This window comes from Pongo pygmaeus, chromosome 4 (assembly GCF_028885625.2).
Source record: "Pongo pygmaeus isolate AG05252 chromosome 4, NHGRI_mPonPyg2-v2.0_pri, whole genome shotgun sequence".
Lineage (NCBI taxonomy): Eukaryota > Metazoa > Chordata > Mammalia > Primates > Hominidae > Pongo > Pongo pygmaeus.
In genome coordinates this window covers 7,770,795-7,787,013 of record NC_072377.2, presented here as the reverse complement: position 1 = coordinate 7,787,013, position 16,219 = coordinate 7,770,795, and the positions used below count along the sequence as shown (strand labels likewise).

Genomic DNA, 16,219 nt, shown 5'->3' with positions numbered 1-16,219 from the left:
TAGAACAGATCTGAGACTAAAGGATATATGTTATACAGACTACGAGCATACAGGAGAGCCACCAAAGCAGTCATAATTGCAATGTTCTTACCGGGAGGAAAAATAAATTTTGCGCACGCAGAATCGCCACCTGATTATTTGAGGCTGAAAAGCTTGTGTTTGTTGTATTGGCCGTTGGAGGGATTGTTTCCTCTGAGTCACTCAGGAAAAACTGCAAAGAGAAGGTTTTTTTTCAATGAATTAGTGCAAATTAAATTAAATAACTAGCAGGTGGGTGCTAACTTTATGAATTCTGTGTTCCTTATGCACAGTAAACAGGATTGTTTATGTGGACTCGGGAATTTCTATTGAATAAGTAGTTAACAATTTATTGTCCTATACATTCAATAGAGAATTCCAGAACTTCAAAATTCACATTAAAGGAATTGGAGGCACCTCTATCAAACAGTAAATTAAAAGTACACAAAGCTCTGGGCAGAGGGCGTGGTTAGAATTACATTTGAAACCGATATCACCTTTGAAGCCAATATCACCATGTATACATTCACCTCTCTACCATCAAATCGGAGCCTTCAGAATGTTTTTTTCCCCCAGTATCTTTGCCATCTTGGCTCAAACATTAAATGAGTCAATACAGTCCTATGAATTTTTGATGTTTAGAATGAAAATTAATTTTATGGGCAAAATGCAATCACCAGCCTGGACATTTGTATCTATTATTTGTGAGTGCTTGGCAACTCAGATCATAAGGGGTGAAAAATTTAAAAGGATGGATGTTTTCAGGACTTCTGGAAAGGGAATTTAAACTAAAAAAACAAAAAAGGTAATGCTGAGAAAATAATTAGCTCTTATGTAATGGTCACCATTATAAGCATCAGAAGGACAGTATCAACCTGTTAGCAAGGCAGGAGAAATTTGTATCTCTCTTTTTATCTCTCTCATCCTCTCTCTCTCTCGCTCACTCGCTCTCTGTCCTACAGAAGCTGCACACAGACTAAATGCCCAAGGATTAGCCACTTTTCTGTCATGTGGCTAAGGGTCAGAGGAATGTTCTGGAAACAAACCAGAGAATCATGACTTCAGCCCACTCCTTTTACTGAAAGAAATTAATCTCATCCACAAACCTATTAAACAGCTTGTGTTTTCTGCATAGGGTTAACCATACACATTCAAGGTTTAAAAAGCAAAACTTCCCTATAGTTTCTATGGTTGCTTTTGTTTGTTTCTGTGGAGTTATTTCTCTGGATTGCATAGTTCTTGTCAAATACCTAAACTAATTTATTTGGACAGATAAGAAGACATTTACTTAGTCTATTCTTGGGAACATTCCTCTCATAGTCAATAGAGATACGAGATGCGGTATTTCTGCCCATTATATCATTTGATTAAATTTGGCAAAATGCTGATTTAAGCATCAAAGAAACGTAGTAGATTTCTTTATGTATGATGAAAGAACTTGTAAAAATCGTCACATCCCTGGCTGAACTACAAATGTGCTAACATTTTGGAAAAACTTATACCAGGGATTAGAAAAAAAACAAATGGAATAATTGCTTGGCAAACATCAGGCTCCAAAAGGGTACAGATTTAGATTTAGATTTGATAGACCAAAAATTCAATTGATTTAAATATTAAAAAATCAATAAATGGCAAACAAAAGGAGATTGTTTAGCTTGGTGTTACTAGTCTTAAGTGCCAAGGATCTTAAAATAATTAACAAAAACTTCTTGGTTATATCACCTATAGGCAAAAAACTAGGTAAAATGAAGTGTTGCATTCTTGACACACAATGAATGAGTAGTTTACTTTGTGAAAAATGTGTCTTGCAAGGAGATTTTGCAATAAATATGATGGTTGAACTTGAAGTACAAGAGAAAACTCCAATCACTACACACGTTTCCTAACCCACTTCTGCTATGTCTTTCTAGTATTTATTAATATCAACTACCCGTAAATTCAAGAAACTCTTCATTCTGTCTAAAATCATACTACAATTTTGAATCAGCTTCCCTTCCTCTGTCTTCGTTGCATTTTAAAGTAACAAACTCATGTCATTCCCTAATTGTAGCCAGTCAAATACTCAAGAGAGTTACTAATCCCTTGCCTACCTTCCCTCCAGGTAAAACTGCCCCAACTTTCTCCACTGAAAATATTTTTAGCATCATAATGATTTAGGGAGCTCTTCTCTGGACCCAATTTAATTTTCTACATCCTTTGTCACAATTGGGACAATGATGTCATCATTCTGTTCAAAACATCCTAAATAAAATGCTAATGAACACTGCATATTTTTAGTTTACTGGCAAATTTTACATTTCTCAGGCAATTTAAAATATATCAGAATTACGTTTTTTGAATCACATTAAATAGTAAACAGGTGCTTTAGTATTGTTTTATGCCTGATGACATCATTGTGTTTGTCATTTGGTGGGAATTAGAAGTCTACCTGACTAGACTACTAATTAACTATGGCTAACGCCTTGTCTGGGTGGCTCACAGATTTATATATGCTTTACTTATAGTAAATTTCTTGGACATTTCTCAGAAGAAATTGCAAAATGCTGTGAGGAATCAAGTGACGACATTCTCAAAACGTCAGGAATAAAATGGCAGCACATTCGGCCACTCATAAGTGATTCTCAACAGCCAGCTGGAGACTAAGATGGAAAAAACACTATATATGAAACAAGCATGGACAACCAATTGTTTTTCTCCACTTTTGATTGAGGTGTTGGTATCACATGGATAAACATCGAGTGTTTAAGATATCCTGTTAAAATCGCACAATTCATTGGAAATAAAACTGACTCGGACATTTTGGCATTCAATACCAATGAGTAATGAGATTTAAAAAGCCAGTTCTCTGAACACACTGTTCCCGTTGACCCTGGCTCTTGTAAGGGTCATTAAAATTCAGGCTGGGAATAAATATCAGTGACTGGAAATTGACGTGGAGCCTCGAGATGAACCAGCCCATCCACCCAGTCAACAGCAGAGACAGGTCAGGGCAGCCTCAAGCGGTCACATGTTACTCCTAATGCATCTCTCCCCTTTGAGGTACAGAGTCATGGCAGGCGATGACAGAGAGGCAGTTAATAAGGGCGCTTGCCACTGGCTGGAAAAACGCAGGGCAAACCAAGGCTCACCTGCTGCAGAGGGACTGGGGCTTCCAGAAGAAAAGGAACACCCGAGGGCACGATGCCAGGGGCAAGGAGCCAGACACAGAGGGCCAGATACTGTGTGACTCCACTCATGTGAGGTCCCTGGAATAGGCAAATTCATAGAAATAGGAAGCAGCACAATGGTGACCTGGGGCTGGGGAGAGGGAGGATGGGGAGTGAGTGTTTCATGGAGACAGAGGTGCTGTAGGGAAGATGAAAAGCACTCTGGAGATAGATGGTGGTGATGGTCGCACAACATTGCAAATGTACTTAATGTTACTAAATTGTATGTTTAAAAATTGTTCAATAATATACCTTATGTTATATATATTTCACATAATTAAAAAATACATTAGAGGCCGGGCGTGGTGGCTCACGCCTGTAATCCCAGCACTTTGAGAGGCTGAGGTGGGTGGATCATGAGGTCAGGAGATCGAGACCATCCTGGCTAACACAGTGAAACCCCGTCTCTACTAAAAAATACAAAAAATTAGCCAGGCGTGGTGGCGGGCGCCTGTAGTCACAGCTACTCGGGAGGCAGAGGCAGAATGGTGTGAACCCGGGAGGTGGAGCTTGCAGTGAGCTGAGATCTCACCACTGCACTCCAGCCTGGGCGACAGAACAAGACTCCGTCTCAAAAAAAAAAAAAAAAAAAATACATTAGAAACAGAAAAAAAAAAACAAAGAAAGAAAATGAAAGCACTCTTTGTCTCAAAGGGAAAACTTAAAAAAATCACAGGTGCTATACATGAGGACATGATTGAGGCTATGACTTTAAAACGATGAAGTTTTCTGAGAGCAAATTAAATGTTCTTCCCAGTGACTTAAAGCATATGCACTCCCACAGCCCCCCATCTCCACCAACACAAAGAACTGTTATTCTTGCTGAAATGTGAGTCTGATGCCTGGATTAGTCTCACTGGGTTAACAACTGAGAAATAGAAATACTACTTGGGGATGGGGCTCCATCAGTCTGCAAAATGTGTTCAGAACAAAAAAATACTGAGAAAAACATGAAAAGCTGTACTCCTTTAACTAGAAACTGCTCCAGGATGGACAGGTTAAAGTGGGACTAGGTAAAAAGAGACAGAAACAACCCTGGGACCATTGAACTGCATGTAGGTAAAGACTAGGTTTCACTCACGTCCTCAGCAGAAGGTGTCACCTTCCTGACATGAGTGACAGGAGTCCACTTCCCTTGCACCGCCCTGCACAGGTGCTCCCTCCTAACCTGCCTGTCTGCCTGGGGAGTCTGAGTGCTGCATCAGCACCACCTGTGTGTGGCCCCGTGCACTGCCTCTGCCTCACACAGTCAGAGCACAGGAGCCCAGGGCATCTGCAGATCCTCAGGTGTGGCCAGAGGCAGAACCCCATGGACAAGTCCTGCCTCTTCTGTGATTAATAAGACATTATAAACAAGGCTCTACAGCTAGGTCATGTTACTTCCTCTCTGTACCTAACATCAACTTTCCTACAGTTTTATGATTTTTCTTTGATATAAGTACAAGAGGAGCACCCGTGTGGTTCATGGCACCAGGTATCAACACAAATGGTATTTTTCTGCACTCTTGGAGGAATTCAGTGCTTGAGTCTGCACTCTTGGAGGAATTCAGTGCTTGAGCAGCTCTGATTTCTTCTCCCCATTAATCGATAGACAGGAAAAGTGGGGGAAGGTAATTTAGCTTATTTCCTGCTCCTACTGCTACAGAAGGCAGCTTAGTATGTGGAAAATCTGCAGAAGGCACATTAAAAGTATTAAAAAGTGTGATGAATGATTTTTGAGAAAGAAATACATCTCAAGGGTCATTCATCATACTTTTAATGTGTCTTCTGTGGAGGAAGGAAAACAACATTGGAAGACATATTTCTGTTACTGAAGGCAGTTGTTCTCTCTCTAAAGGATCGTAGCTACTGTTGAAAGAATGTCTCCTCCTAAATGATCAGCTTGTCAAACATTTATAGACAGTGACTGAACCGTCTGTCAATCATGACTAATTATGCTATACAAAATAGAGTTAGCTTCCAAACCAGATTTGTTTCTCATTTATATCGTCTTTAAGAATTAGGTGATAAATCCTGGTTTTATAAGGTCAAACTAGATGTTACAAAAAGAAATGGTTTCTTATTTAAAGGGCTGTATGCTTACCTATTCATTCACTCATTCTTTCATTTAATAACTAACGAATGGAAGGCACTTTCCTAGGGCATGTGAAAAAAAACAAAGATCTCCTCAAAGTTCATTCTAGCATTATTCATAACATCCAAGATATGGAAACAATCTGTCTATTGATGGATGATTAGATAAAGAAATTTTGGGATGGGAATGGTGGCCCACACCTGTAATCCCAGCACTTTGGGAGGCCGAGGCAGTGGATCATGCGGTAAGGAGTTCAAGACCAGCCTGGCCAGCATGGTGAAACCGCATCTCTACTAAAAATACAAAAATTAGCTGGGCATAGTGGCAGGTGCCTGAAATCCCAGCTACTTGGGGGGCTGAGGCAGGAGAATCATTTGAACCTGGGAAGCGGAGGTTGCAGTGAGCCAAGTTCACCCCATTGCACTCCAGCCTGGATGACAGGGCAAGACTCCATCTCAAAAAAAAAAAAAAAAAAAAGAAAAGAAAAGAAATTTTGATACACACTACACACACATACACAATGGAACATTATTCAGCCTTAAAAAAGAGAAAAATCTTGTCATTTGCAACAACATAGATGGATACGCAGAACATTATGCTAAGTGAAATAAGCCAGGTACAGAAAAATGGATACTGCATGATATCGTATGTGGAATAAAACAAAGTTGAATACACAGAAACAGAGAGTAGAACAGTAGAACGGTGGTTACCAGGTGTTGGGGACGCCAGGAAATGGGGAGATGTAGGTCAAAGGGTACAAAGCTGCAGTCATGTGGGATGAATGCATCTAGATTTCTAACTCACAGCTGAAGGACTTGGTTAATAATATTCTGTTGTATTCAAGATTTGCTAAGGGAGTAGATTTTAGGTGCTCTAATCACACACACAAGAAGCTATGTGGAAGGTGACGGATGTGTTAAATTGCTTGCCTATAGTAATCATTTCACAATTTATATGTATATCAAAACATCATGTTCCACAACTGAAATTTATATAATAACAGAAAAGAAAAAGATGATCTCACACTTAAGTGTGTGCATATGATGTTAAATGTATTGTCCCCTAACTCATATGTGCTGCTACTGGCCAGTGAAGGTCAACTCTCAGGAAGTGTGCTCAATTTGCCTGCATGCACGGTGAACACACTCCTGACAGGCCAGGAGGAGGCTTAATTTTATGGGCATATGTCAGTCACCTGAGGGTTCTGAGTAAATCAGAACCTTAGCTTGTGCACCCTGCTCCTCTTCAAGTGTGCTTTCATCCTCAGCCCCTTGGCTACGGAGTCAACTTCCGACCCAGTCTCTCTCGCAGCTTTCACCTACCAAAGTCCACTTGGTGCTTGGCAGTGTGCTCTCCCAGGGAGCTGGATCTTGGAATAGCAGGACTAATGCATAAATGCAGGTTACAAAGTCGAGCCCAAAAAACCCATTTTAGAAAACACACTCATGTTTCTGGCATCTCAGGCCAGTGCCCCTTGCCTGCCTCTCTCTCTGTCCAGGTTCCCCCCCTGTGATTTCTTCACATCCTTGCAGTATCTAGGAAATTGCCTATGCAGAGAGCTGAGGCATTCTTGTGGCTCGTGGTGTGTCTGCAGAAAGGATCTTTCAAGAAAGCCTCTCCTTTCCCTGTCCTAAATCTCTCATCTTGAGTTCCCCGCCCTGAGGCTTTCCCCTGAAGAAAGCTCTGGGACCACAGCAAGAACACCACTCCCCACTGCCCCCATTCCCCAACCCTGTTCTTCAGGCAGAATCCCCCGGCTGGCCAGTCTGGCTCCCATGAGCAGGTGCCTCGGGTGGATGAATGGATCAGGTCTCCACCTGAGCCCTGGCGTTTCTATCTTTCTGGAGCCCAGTGGTACCCCAGGGAATTGCTTGTTGTCTAGACATGGCACATTTTCCCTCTTCAGCTGTTTCCCATTCACTCTGGATTAAGCCCTAATTGGAAATAAATGACGTTCACCATCCAGGCACGCCTGAGACCTAGAAGAGGAGGCCTCTTCCCCCAGAGGGAGGCCTCATGATCCCTGCAGCAGAAAATGAGCCTCAGGTGATGCAAACATCCAGGAAGAAGGGGAGACCCACTTTGTGCCACCGCTCATCTTACAGAAGGGCAGGAGGAGGGTTTCCAGTGGTGGACCTGGCCCGTCAGGACCTCTCCACAGGGGACTGCCAGCCGAGGGCCTGCATTAGCCCTGGGAGGCTGTGGCCTGCATGGACTTGCCTGCTGAGCCCCTCCTTCCCCAGCAACAGATGAGCCTTTGAACTAGCTGCTCCAGAGGCTGAGCGGGTGGCTGGAGGAGGTAGCTGTGGTGGCAACTTTCAGTGGCCCGCATGCCTGGGGAGCCCCACATCAGGGCTGACCTCATGTTCTTTCTTGGGGAGCTCCTGAGAGGGAGCTGGGGCACACAGGCAGGTGAGGTAGGGCTGCTGGCATACTTGTCCCCAAACTCATGACACAGGAAAACCTTCGGGAATCGCACACATTCACCTCTAGACAGTAGGGAGGACAAGCTACAGCTTCTCTCTGAAGGCCCCTTTGCAGGAGTCCCTAAGATCAATTTCTAGGCAACACAAAGCGATGGAGAGGCCATCCCACCCCTGATGCTAGTGCTTGGCCCATCTGGGGTCCAGGTGGCGTCACCCTCACCTGAATCGCAGGTGTTTGAGAGGAATTTATGATCTCTAGCGTGACCTGGAGGACTGACCCCACGTAAACATTGAAGGTCCTAATCCACTTCTTCAGCTTTGTTTTTCTCTACTTCTTAATATGAATTTCTGCTCTTGTCCCAGATCCAAACATCCCTCTTTCTCCCCTTCCATCCACCTGCCCTTGCCCCTCACTTCCTCCAGGTGAGGCAGTCTCCTCCTTTCCGCCCTGCAGGACTCCATCTAGCAGGCCCTGCTCTCCCTTCCCCTCATGCCTGTGTTGCTGTCTTCGCCTCCTCATTTCAGAACGACTTGATGATGAGGTTACCCAGCTGTCTGTCTCCTACTTCTACTCTTGGAAGACAGAGAACTGTCTTTGGGGTCTGAGCACCCAGCACGTACCAGACACATCTTTATATACAGTAAATATTACATTTTGCTGCATGAATGCTTTCTACCTTATAAAAACGATGTTATTATTATGAAATAACATATGGTCTGTCACCACAACCTGGCTTTGGGTCCCTGGAAGGCAAGGACTATATCTCCTAACACTCTGCATTTCCCACAGTGAGTGAAGCCTCCACTACAGGAAGCATCAGATCTCCTATGGCTGCTGCTGCTGCTGTGAGAACAATAAGGGCGTGTCTCAAAGCACCCTGATGAACCAAGTGTCTATTGTGGGGAGATAACCAGCACTGATGAGACTGATATAGTCAGAGTGGCCATTGGTTCAATAGTTACAAAATGGCCAGGACTGTCCTAAGTGTGGTGGGAACATTGGCTCATTGAATTCTCAGAACCACCTTGGTAGAGAAGTCTTGGTTCCCACTTTCAAAGAAGTGAAAATGGAGCCTGCGGAGTTCAATGAAAACGTCTTTCTAGTCGCGCAGCTGGTGAGACGGGGAGCACAGTGTTGCAATCGCGTCTTTTAAACTCCAGGGCAGGACACTGCACTCTCCTTAGTTTGAGGGTTCCTTTGTCCCTCATGACTATCCTTAAGACATTGCAGTCACTTCTATAGCCTGTTGAGTGGCCACCGTGAGCAAGGAAGTGAGGAACTGCTCCAAGGAGTTGCCCAGTCTCTCAAGCTGGCTCCGTGAAAGCATCCCTTTCCTTAGAGAAATGACTGCTGTAGCCATGAGATGCTAAATTTAATAGGCAGCAATTGGTGTTGCAAAGGAGCTAAATGCAAGTTTCCAAAATTCCACAGGACAGGTCCCAGAAGGGAAGAACGCCCTGCCTCCTGTGAGCCCTGACTCACCCCGGGGCTGACCATCTTGAACACAGCCATGGTGCGGGGCTTACCCTGTTGAACACGGCCATGGTGCGGGGCTTACCCTGTTGAATACGGCCATGGTCCGGGGCTTACCAAGTTGAACAGGGCCATGCTCTGGGACTTACCATGTTGAACACGGCCATAGTTAATATGATGGCTGTGGTGATGATCGTGAGAGAGATCCGTGGCCAGGGGCGGTTGGCAATGATGCCCGAGGACTTCAAAAGCCACACGAGCAGGGGAGAGGCTTTTTTGCTGCATTGCTAGGAGAAAAGAGAAAGAAAAAGAGAAGCATTGCTAGTTGATGACTTCTCTCCAGTTTCTTGATGACAATGTTTACAACCACAAGAAGCACCAACATTGTTCACAGACTAAACGTGTAGATTCTATCCTCCCCTGGGGACCCATACAAAGTCACAAACCTTATTAAAATTATGTTGGCATCATTGCTACCAATTGAGAACAAATTAAATGCCTATGACAAAGGTACAATGTGCTTGTATGTCTTTTAAAACAGACCTGAAATTATGTTTTTAAGTGATTCCTTTCTCAAAGGAAAAATGTCAGTTAATTAAATCACCCTGGGGGATGTGTTGGGTCTCTGATCACAGCTATGATGAAAGCTATCATTTATCCAGCTGATTTATGTGGAAAGAGATCAACACATCTCCTAAACCTTTTAATGCTGCATTAGCAGATCACAAGAATACAGCCCAGGCCACAGACTTAGTTTGGCGCCTGAACTCACAAATACGGTGTCTGAAAATCTCAGGCATGAGGTATGATGGCTTTGTGTGATCTCGTCTGGTCTTGTGGGGGTTTTCTCCCACACAGAGAAGCTCCTTTTTTCCCTCCAAACAATTTTTAACAGTGTTGAGAAACACATAATATAAAATGTGCCCTTCAAACCATTTTCAAGTGTACAGTTCAGTAGTGACAACCACATTCACATTGTTGTGTAACATCTCTAGGGTTTTCAATCTTACCAAACTGAAACCCTATACCCATGGAAAAACAACTCCCCGTTCCTCCCTCCTCCCAGCCCCCGGCAACCACCATTCCCCTTCCTGTTTCCACGACTGTGACTACTCTAAGACCTCGTATAAGTGGAACCATCTAGTAGTTCTCCTTTTGTGACTGGCTTATTTCTCTCAGCATAATGTCCCCAAGGATCTTGATGTTGTAGCATTATGCCAAGATTTCCTTCTTTTTTAAAGCCTGAATAAAACTCCATTGTATGAATCCATACTTTTTTTTTTTATCCATTCATAAAATGGACACTGAGTTGCTTCACCTTTTGGCTGTTGTGAATATGCTGCTGTACATGTGGGGGTTGGGGAAGCTTTTATGATACAAGAAGGAATTGAGATCTTTGGGGAAGGACAGCCAGCATTTGCTCCCCATTCACCATGGGGTCTCAGTGCGTGAGCTCACCCATCTTGAGGGCCACCTTTCCAAGGATCCTCACCTTATTCTCACCATATTCTCCCAGGTATGAGTGTGGAGCAGTACACAGAGTTCCACTGAACTGTGGGTGACATCAACTCTGCCTATGCAGATGCTGCGTGGGCATAATTTGCATACATTATCTGATATGATAAGCAGGACGTAAAAGTCCCCCAGGGATTGACATTTTTATCTTCACACTAACGAGACTGTGGTCCCAAGGCTATGTGTCTTGGAAACAAAAAAAGGTGATGATTTCAAGAAATTCAGAAGAAGGAATAACATAAATTATGCCCTTTGATCGATACTACTAAGTTAACCTATTGGCAAACAAAGCTGGTGTGACATCTGTGAAATTCAAATTCAAATAAAGAATATTCCTGAACAGCACAAATAGGCTGCGCTTTTAGTTCTCTACTTCTTTCACATCTTCTTTTTGTATTGTTCCTAAAATTATTGTTGCCCTAAGCATTGCTGTATGTTCAATGTTGATACAACAGTTGAATGATCATCTAAACACAGGAAAGAGGAGTTGAGAAGGGTAAAGAATCAGCCATGGCCTAGCTTCAAACCTCTACTGCTGGGAAACTTGCTGCAAGTTAATGATCCTCTCTGAAATGGGGTCCCAGTTTCTTCCTCTCTGAAACGGGGATAATAACAGTACCTGCCTCCTCTGTCTTTGCAGAGGTTTAAACGAGTTAGAGAAGGTGTGTGCAACAGGACTTACAAGTGTTAGCTCTTCCTGTTATTTCAATGAAGAAAACACAATATTTCTTAGAAACATTTTAATGACCAAAATCCTATTTGCTTTATATCTATGTAAACAACAACAAAATCTCCTCCTCTCTACTCCTTTCCACCATGTTTTTTTTTTTTCTTCCTTCCAGCTCCTGATAGGAAAAGATGAAGAATGTTTGTGTACAGCGCACATGCCCCCCTGAGGGAGACACAGGACCAGGTTCCGGGTTCACTTCTTGGGCTGATTTTCCTGCGCCCTCGTCTCATTTCTCTGAGTACCTACCAGGGAGCTTGAGCCAGTGCTGCCCTCAGCCGCAGAGGCTGCCCAGAGCTGGACTGCTGGCTGGCGGCAGGGGGCGCCCTGGGCCCAGCTCTGCAGGGCATCTGATCACGGGCAACAGAAGAACCAGATCTGTACTTGACGCTTCTACTCAAGAGCAGGTTTGGATAGGGGTTGGTGATGGCAGTAAATCTGTCATGCAGTAAGATGTCCCTTAATGCTCTGAACATGCAGCATCTTAGACGGTCAGGTAGCCAGAGAACATCCACCTACGAATGGTTATCATTAAACATCCACCCACGAATGGTTATCATTATTGTTTAATACATGCTACTTCTAATAATACTAATATCACAAAACACAGTCAAATCTGTGTTCCATAGAAGAAAGTTTTTTTTGTTTGTTTGTTTTTGTTTTTGTTTTCCTGAGACGGAGTCTTGTTCTGTCGCCACTCAGGCTGGAGTGCAATGGCACGATCTCTGCTCACTGCAACCTCTGCCTCCTGGGTTCAAGCGATTCTCCTGTCTCAGCCTCCCAAGCAGCTGAGTTTTTTTTTTTTTTTTTTGCCATTACATTTAAACCGCAACTACTTTTGCACCAACCTATAATACAATATGAAGAGCTGAGCTTCAAATGAAATATGCTCATCTAGCTCAGATTCCATTAGATAATGGCATTTGGTTTGATTCTCACAAATTAAGACAGCATTTATATATTCACATCCAGACTGACTACAATTAGTACCTTTAAGAGAAAATTATTAAAATCAATGCTCTTATATTTGTGAAATTATCAATAGATATGATAATGAAAATGTTAACAGCAGAACATTTAAAACATTTATGACTTCAGGGGAAAATGTACATCTAGCTAAGATTGCATATCACTGTCAATTAGGTAAAATATTATCTAGTTATTACACAGACAAATTTTTGAAATTACAAAATTAAAACAAGTTACTGTGTTTGAAGATTTAGAAAAATACGTGGTGATAATCTTGTCAAATATGCTATCTAATAGGAATATGTTATATTCTGCTCATAGGCTAGTAATTTACTAAAACAGACCTGGGCAGATAGGCAGGATTTTTTTTTCTGTTCGTGTGACATGCCAGGCAAAATGACGAATCGGCAGCACTTGCAGCTACTTACTAGACGTATGGGGGTTTGGCAGACATGGGTTTGGCACAGCAGGTTCAGGATGCACTTGGTTCAATTATTCACCCATGCATTTTCTATGAACACCTCAAAGTTCTCCCTCACAATTGTTTTAAAACTTACGCCAAATGTGTTGTTCCAGAGGTCAGGGAGACAGGCGGCTATCTTTCCTTGTCACCAAGCAGTGACAAGGTAAGTAAACCTGTTCTGAAGTGTAAAAATTCGTAGGCATTGCTGCTGGCAAGGACAAGAAAGTAGAAGAGAACAGAGAGGTGACAGATGCAATGACAGTGATGAAAGAGGAAGTGGAGGACCAAGCTGGTAGGGGGAGCAGAAGAAACGAATGATGGGGATAAGAGGAGAAACAAGACTAAGATCCTAAAACGGAAGGAATCTGATTAAGAAAAATGGAGACCCTTGATTCAGTTTGTAGCTCTGTAGAAAAATTACAACTTGGCTCTTGATATGATCATTGGCTTCAGTTTATCCTGTTTCTGATTAAGTATTAAAGGCCCTGGTGGAAAAATGTTTATCAAAATACCGACCATCCTAATTAAATGTTATAAATGACAACATCTCAAAAAATATTTTGGCCTTTATTTGGAAGACACTATTAACTGAAAATGAGAAAATGCCTGCTGTGAGCCCAGTTGGTAGAGTCATTTGCTTTGATCTTTGGTTTAACTCCTGGCATAATTTCAACCACATCTGTTTCCTCCCTTACTTGATCATCTCACTGAACCCCATGATCGGCTCTTACTTATAGTGAGCTCACCGTGTACCTTCTAGAAATGCACTTGGATGTGAATATCACATTCATCCACTAACAAACAAGGGATTGGTACTAAATGTAGTGGGAGATGTAATAAAAGAAGAAATATAAATTTATAGGAAAATCCTAGCCAGGCACGGTGGCTCACGCCTGTAACTCCAGCACTTTGGGAGGCTGAGATAGGCAGATCACAAGGTCAGGAGTTTGAGACTATCCTGGCCAACATGGTGAAACCCTGTCTCTACTAAAAAGACAAAAATTAGCTGGGTGTGGTGGCGGGTGCCTGTAATCCCAATTACTAGGGAGGCTGAGGCAGGAAAACTGCTTGAACCCGGGTGGCAGAGGTTGCAGTGAGCTGAGATCGCACTACTGTACTCCAGCCTGAGTGACAGAGCAAGACTGTGTCTCAGAAAAAGAAAAAAAAAAGGAAAATCCTATCACAGAATTGATGATGGGACAACGAGCAGTGGGGTGTGGTAGGAAAAACGTGGGAAGAATCCCAATGTTCTTAATCCAGTACATGCAGATCCTCCTCAGAAAAACAAAATGTTCATACATGCTCCACCAAAAATATCAGCCAGCTTCTCTTCCTTCCCTCTTTTTCCTTTCTTTTTCTTCCCTTGTTTTGATCCACTTGCAATGGAAACAACTGGTAGTCTCTCAAATTAAGTTAAATCTAAATTTTTCACTCTAAAATTAATTCTTCATAATTTAACTTAATCATGATAAAAGTAGACTTCATTTACAGTTTCATTAGTTTCCATTTTAACAATAAGATGAGACACTTGAAGAGAAGTAGAAGCTCATATTAAGTGAAGTTAATAAAATGAAAAAAAATGCAGAAAATTTATAAAGATATCAGAGTGGCTGAGAAGCAAACTATTATTATTGGAAAAACAAAATCCATCTTAAAAATCTTGCTTGGAAAATATAGTGGTTTCATGTTCCATATAAACATGTACTTTTGTGTATTTGCCTAAAGAAACATCTACTTTGGCATTTTAATTAGCTGAGCACTGTCATTCTGAATGGCAGGAACAAGCCGAAGCAATAATTACTTGTAACATTTAATGTCACAAAGACTGTGATGTGTATTTTGATTATTTAATTGTCCTTTAATTTCCCATAGGAAGACTTCTTTATGCCAATCAATCATATTTTACAAAATCAACCTGTTTCTTCCTTTCGCCCTGGGTGAGCCACATCCCTGCACTGCTGCTCCACTGGGTACCACATTGCATCATTTTTGCTGACATGCTTGTCTCTGGCCAAATGCAGAGCTGATTGAGGACAGTGACCACATCGCACTTGTCTCTGTTTTCCCAGAGGCCAGTATAGTGTTTGTTAAATGGTAGGAACTCATCAAATACGTGCTGATTCTGTTTACTATTTTTAATGATGGACTCAAAGGGAAATTACCAGGGCACAGAAACAAAGAGAGAGCTCAGTGATAAAGGAACTGAGGCTGTGGGGTGTGTCCAGGAGTGTTCTGGATCAGGACTCAGGCTATGGCACTTAGGGGGTGAGCTTTTAACACCCATAGGGAAAAGAAGATATTTCCTTGGGCCAGCAAAACGTGGGCAGCTGCAACTAAGACTCTTGAATATAATCCAGAGCCTCAAACCGCTATTCCTTCTGTACAAAGAAGTCTAGAAGAGCCCAATTCACTAGCTCAGGGAAGTATCAATAAGCTTCCAAGGATCAATCCAAACCCTAAAGTGCTGGGTTTGAAATTACATTACCTGATTCATAACAAGAATTCCAAATTGAAGGGTTGTTAATTAGGTCAAAACCAGAGAAAATCCTTGGGGCTATGGCAGAAGCAAGAATGACACTGCTGGTAAATGATACTTTAGACTACAGCATGCAGGGATGTCCCATCTGGGGGCTGGGGCAGTTCCTCCTGAACATAACCTCACAATAAAAACCAAATTATAAAGTACCTAAGGCAATGGACCATGTGAGGAAGAGTCAAAAAACATTAGAAGTAGTGGAATTAGCACCACGAGATCTGCAGATACGACAACAACCTGAAATAGCTTCTAAATTAAGATTAAAGTAACAAAAGAGGGATTATAATCCATATGAATGAGTGAGTTGTTAAGGAAAAATAACAAGTATTTTTTAAAATGAGCCACACAAACTTTCTAGAGATGAAAATGTAGATATTGAAATTAGAAACTAAATGGTTATTAAGGAACTGGATGAACTGCCCGTGAATGGGAGAGGCTAAGAAACATCTCAGGAAATAAACCATAAAATAGCACAGAAAGATAAAGAAGTGGAAAATAGGAAAAAGAGACTGAGACACAGAGGATATGATGAAGAGATTCAACATACCTTTGATAAAAGTTTGAAAAAAGCAGAACAGAAAGACCAGGGAAGAGACAAAACACAAGGAGATATTGGACAATGACGTTGCAGACCTAGAGCAGATTATGAGGTCTGTGGTTGAGAATACACAGCTGAGTCTCAAAAATAAAAGTCAGGCTGCACTTTGACACACAGAATCTACTGCCCATGATACAAAGAGCAAATCCTACAAAAACTCCCACCGAGATAAGGGACCAAGTGTCTACAACAGTTAGATGGACAGGAGAGTTA

At 42.1% G+C, this 16,219-nt stretch overlaps 1 protein-coding gene across 5 annotated transcripts in view; it reads right to left on the bottom strand.

Annotated features, from left to right (window-relative positions):
• The window catches only part of ADCY2 (adenylate cyclase 2), a 430,631-nt gene that overhangs the window by 60,957 nt on the left and 353,455 nt on the right, over positions 1 to 16,219 (bottom strand). For all 5 annotated transcript variants that reach the window (XM_054487685.2, XM_054487688.2, XM_054487686.2 and 2 more), the window contains 2 exons: positions 9,348 to 9,485; positions 92 to 211 (listed from right to left, as the gene is read on the bottom strand). In XM_054487685.2, the coding sequence (XP_054343660.1) occupies positions 92 to 211; positions 9,348 to 9,485 (258 nt within the window). The remainder of the gene's footprint in view (positions 1 to 91; positions 212 to 9,347; positions 9,486 to 16,219) is intronic.